This window comes from Vanessa atalanta, chromosome 8 (assembly GCF_905147765.1).
Source record: "Vanessa atalanta chromosome 8, ilVanAtal1.2, whole genome shotgun sequence".
NCBI lineage: Eukaryota > Metazoa > Arthropoda > Insecta > Lepidoptera > Nymphalidae > Vanessa > Vanessa atalanta.
In genome coordinates this window covers 6,783,823-6,789,046 of record NC_061878.1, presented here as the reverse complement: position 1 = coordinate 6,789,046, position 5,224 = coordinate 6,783,823, and the positions used below count along the sequence as shown (strand labels likewise).

At 29.2% G+C, this 5,224-nt stretch overlaps 2 protein-coding genes across 2 annotated transcripts; one reads left to right on the top strand and one right to left on the bottom strand.

The window, feature by feature from the left end:
- Positions 1-33: 33 nt before the first annotated feature.
- LOC125065593 lies at positions 34-2,549 on the bottom strand. The gene is made up of 3 exons (XM_047673296.1): positions 2,291-2,549; positions 2,038-2,211; positions 34-1,613 (listed from the first exon to the last, which is right to left on the bottom strand). Exons 2-3 carry the CDS (start codon positions 2,207-2,209, stop codon positions 121-123), a joined length of 1,665 nt encoding a protein of 554 aa, XP_047529252.1. The 5' UTR covers positions 2,210-2,211; positions 2,291-2,549; the 3' UTR covers positions 34-120.
- Positions 2,550-3,507: 958 nt separating this feature from the next.
- LOC125065906 lies at positions 3,508-5,207 on the top strand. The gene is made up of 2 exons (XM_047673764.1): positions 3,508-3,732; positions 3,811-5,207. Exons 1-2 carry the CDS (start codon positions 3,573-3,575, stop codon positions 5,205-5,207), a joined length of 1,557 nt encoding a protein of 518 aa, XP_047529720.1. The 5' UTR covers positions 3,508-3,572.
- The last annotated feature ends 17 nt before the right edge of the window (positions 5,208-5,224 follow it).

Below are 5,224 nucleotides of genomic sequence, written 5' to 3'. Positions count from 1 at the left end.
CGACTGATTAGCATAAGGAATAAAATAAATAATTTATTTAAGACACTTTTATTTCATACAAAACTATAAAATACAAACAATACTATGAATATTAGAATTGTACATTATACTTTATCTAACTTACAATAAAATAATGTCGATACCTTTACATGACGATAAAACACCTTTACAAAATATTGACAGTTCGGTAATTATAAAATCTGTTATGGATTCGTCATCGGAATGGTGTAAAGCATTGCTAAAAATAGTACCGATAAAGGCATGACAAGACGTTTCAGTGGCAAGTAAATTACCCTTCAAATCAATGCTCAACGAAACATTATCATCCTTTTCACTGGGAACGATTTCAGTGCCAATTTTCATGTTAGAGCCCTTTTTTTTAAATGAAGTTTTTATTATAGAACTGTTTCCTTGATTATTCGTAACATTTTTTTTTATAAAGTTATTGATATGATTGGAAAGAGTAAAATTGGTTATTGTATTAGTTTGTTCATGTGTAGGTTCAGTCACATTCTGGGAATTAAAGAGGTATTCTAAAAACATTGGAAGAAGATTACGTTTAGTACTCGAGTCGTTATTCAGTCGATTTTTATTTCTTATTTTATGGGTTGAAGATAAATGATTAGATCCTTGATTATTGCTCAAACCAACCGAGATCTTACTGCCGTTCATTGTATATTCAGTTTTATACAAGTCTTTTGATTTATTTTTGTGAATATTATTCATATCTAATTTATTATATTTCTCAATTTCCTGAAGTACGTCCGTTGTACTTCTCTTTATTTTACTAATGTTCAAATTACTTATTTTAGACAAAATGTTTTTGCTTTCCGCTTCAGATAGATTTTCTGGCACATAGTGGTTATCATCTTCATTGTTTAAATTTTCTATAATATCTCTAATGTTATTGACTTTTGGTTTCTTTTTCATTTTTTTAGATATTCTCAAACTATTTGTTTTTGTTGACTGTTTTATATTTTTAGATCTGAATTTATCAATAATATGATCCAAATTTTCAATATAACCTGAATTAGGTGAATTTGGAGTAAGTATCAATGGGTCAAACGCTATGCCTCCCTTTTCCCATATTGCAATACATCGTGTTAAGAAGCCGAAGAATTGTTGCGGCAAACGTCGCCAGTATTTCTTCAACGGAGAATCATCCATATATTTCGTTAAAGAAACAATTTTAATATTAGTATTTCTACCTAATTTAATTTTATCTATTTTTTTCTCGTGCGTCCACAATGAATTTAAAGCCATTTCATTATTCAGTTCGTCACTTATATCATTTAAACTATCATTTGACTCATCTCTGATCACAACAACTAAGTTATGCTTGAAGTTTGGATATTTTTGAGTAAATGTATCAATGTATGGTAAATAGCTGTTTATGTTCATTTCTTCATAATTAGTAACGAATATATGCATAAAAATATCTGTTTCGTGTTTTGCATGATCGGACCTATATTCTGAAATTTTTAAATTCAATGGTCTATGGTGTGTGTGAGGTAGCATAGATATTGCAACGATGCTGTTATACATGACAAAAATCATAAACGCAATCATGCCAAGTCCTATCCACCAGTATGTCAATAAAGATGAAAAATGATCTGAAAAAAAAAATTTAACAAATAAGTAAAGTACACATATACATTTCACTATAACTGAAAAGCCTCCTCTTGAAGAAACAGCCGTTTTTAGATTTCCGCTAATTTTTTCACAAACTAATCGATTTGAAGTAAATTTTATTACTGGATTGATTGAACGTTGCTCAAAAGTCATTTATATGTAAATAAAATAATAATTGTTTCAAAATTAAGACTTTTATAACAGTAAATGAATTGTTATGCGCCTAATTAAAAAATGCACAATTTTAAATATAAATAACTAAAAAATGTAAAACTATTGATGAATTACAACAGAACAAATTCTTTACCATATGAATAATCACTTTTACAGGCAATTTAAATCCTCATTTTACATGATTAATTTAAATAAACTATATTAGTAATAATGTCTTAAGGCAAATGTTACCTGGCCACCGGGTGATAATAGAAGCAGCGCCTATTGCTTGAGTTCTCGCACGTCCAGATGTTGAATACCGAAACAAGCGTTGGAATTTCGGACTAGATTTATGAATACGGAATTCTTCATCAGAATAATCATCACACAGCAATGGCAGGTTTTCTCGGCAGGACTCACTCATCACTACACAAATTATCAAGCTAAATAAGTAATGTTAAGGAATAATTTTAAATTATAATGTATAAAAATATTTATACTTCACCTTGTTTTTCTATTAAAACACATTTAAAATTATTTTATAAAGTAATATGTCAAATTATTTGTATGTAACACGGAAAATTTATTATCTGTCAAAATTCAAATAAAAACTTTTTTGAAAAAATTTCCTTCAATCAAGTCAATATAACCTTAAACTCTTCACGAAAATTCAATAATTATAATGAACATACATATTTGATTGAAGTATCAAATTTTGAGATTTTTTAATTCAACAAATAGTTAATCACACGTCTTGTACGCTTTAATTGATATATCTGATTCGAAAGTCTTGTAATTTTCTTAGTTATGGCACGTTTATTCTTTCCGCCATAATTTGTTGATTCAACAAACATTCGTCTCACGTACTGACGTTCAGGTGCCTTTGTTATTACATTTCTTCAGATCAAATAAAATTCAACTAAGCAAATTTCGTTCGTTCAATCCACATTCTTAATAAATTAGGATGAAACTATATGTTTTTGAGAATTCATCCAGATTTAAACATTAACTTTTTTTGAATAAGCTTCTCAGCTAGATAAAAGTTGCTCCTTATTTACTTTACAATATATTGTAAAGTAACTGAACTTTTGAATAAAAATATGTTTTATATATCGCTCGAAAATTTGTGCACTATAATACAGACCGAAGTATTTAGGTTGAGTTGTCTTAATAACCTAAGGTAGTAAAGTAGATCATTATGTCATTTACATAAAATGTAAGAAAATGCTAAAGTATGTCTCATTTTAATTTTAATATAAAAATAGATTTATATCTGACTGGACCTTTATCATAAGTTTTTTTCATATTTGATAAACGTAAATAAAACGTAGATAATTTAAAGCTATTTAAGAAATAATGATTTTCTGCATTCAAATAATAAGCTTAAAATAAAAAAGGATGAGATTATTTTTTTTACTATTTACGAGTTTGAAATATTTTACTTTCAAGAATCATGAATTGTTGTCATTAACATCATATAAAAGTTATAAAATTTGACTACTAACAAATGATTCTATGATTCTATTCTCTTTGATTTTATATCAAAGAGTATATAAATTATTCACAATAATGTCATTGTTTTAAAAATGGAAACGTAAATTTTTTGTCACATCTCAGAGCAATTTAAAAACTAATACATCAATTTCTAACGTTAAAAAATTCGTGCAATATAATTTTAATAAGGTATATATATATTTTTCATTTTACTATGTTTTTGTATCATAATTAAATGATTGTTATTTTCCCACATTTTGGATGAAGATATATATTTGTTACAATTAACGGCGATGGAGCCCAAAGAAAAACGCGATGAAGAATATCCCTTACTAAAAGTTGATGCTGGAGGAGGGGATGGTAAACTCCGAAATGCCATTCCAGCTACCATTATGACAACCGGGTGGAATATTACATGCACACCTAAGCAGTCCTGGTGTACTCGTTGGCCAGGTCAGTCAAAAACCAAAACGCTATAACTAAATTTATACACAATTAAACAAAATTGTAACTTGATTATTTTTTTTACAGAATTTGTTTCGGCTTTCTGGATGACTTTAATTCTATTAGCAATTTCATTTTTAGTATTTTATGCTATAGGGATGAGTGCTCATAGGCGACAGCCGATTGTTATTGTTAGATGCAATGACACGAAAGCTAAACCAGGAAGTGACGTATTCTACCATCATATAATAGCGCGGGATGCTTATGTACCATTCACGTTTTATTCTGAATACTTATCTTTCATGGCATCACAGTATCCATCGTTGCGTTATCACGTATATTTTTTGATAGACGATTCAACGCAGCCGTTTCGAGAATCAAGATATCCTAGTCCTCGACTTTTAAAAAGAATAGTACCACGCGTTACTGATCCATTTAATACGATTCATAATCAAAACAAACGAGATATACGAGATTTCCAAAAGAGATATCAAAATGTAAATATCAGTGTGATGAACTTGAGCAAGTACATGGCAATGACGCCGTTGAAATTTAAATGGGTAATGATCCCGCAAAACTACTTGTCTTTCTATGCTAGGGTATATGAAATTTGGCAGAATGGTGGCATTGGATTCGATCTGACTACGTTTAATAATATTTACAAAAACAATAAAGAATTAGATCAAAGGATCGATAACATATTAAAACAGCACAATAATGGTTTTGAATTAGAAAAATATGACGATGTGTTAGAGTCTATTGACAACGATGAACAGAAAGAATTATTCTCAATGTTTTTTAATTTAATTGAGCGCATTTTAAACGAGACTCGTTTATTCTTTGATACTGATTTGACAACTAACGTTACTATTTTAGGAAACAGCCCTTTAGTAAGAACTCATAGAAACAAGCGTGATACTGGAAATATTACTAAGGCATTTAATGTTACTAATAGTAATATTACCTCAAGTAACAATGCTATTTATACGTTTAACGATACAGTTCGGAATATATCTATGGTCCAAAATAATGTGAGCATTGAGGTAAAATTTAAGAATGGAAGCATATTAAATACTACCAACACTACAGTCGAATCTCCAACACATCTTCATTTAAAAACCACCAATATATCTGGATATCGAAGCGAAATTCCTCAAGTTTTATTTTTTTACGATATTTCTAGAATTTCTGATGAAACTGGTCCTACTTATTTTTTACCAAAACCAATTCAATCTGGTGAAGTAATTAAAACCGTTACGGCATCTAATCAAAAGAGATCAAACTATTTATCATTAAGCCATGATGGGTACTTCGTGGCAGCTTCGTCACGTCACCACCCATTCTTGGCTCAACTGTTTTCTTCCAGTTGTCACAGACTCAATCCAAAATACGCCATTAAAGACACGCTTTTGAGCCAATGCTCTGGATTTTTAAGAGATGACATATATTGCGAAAACATTCGTTTACTTTATAATATTATTTAAGGTAGTTTATATTATTT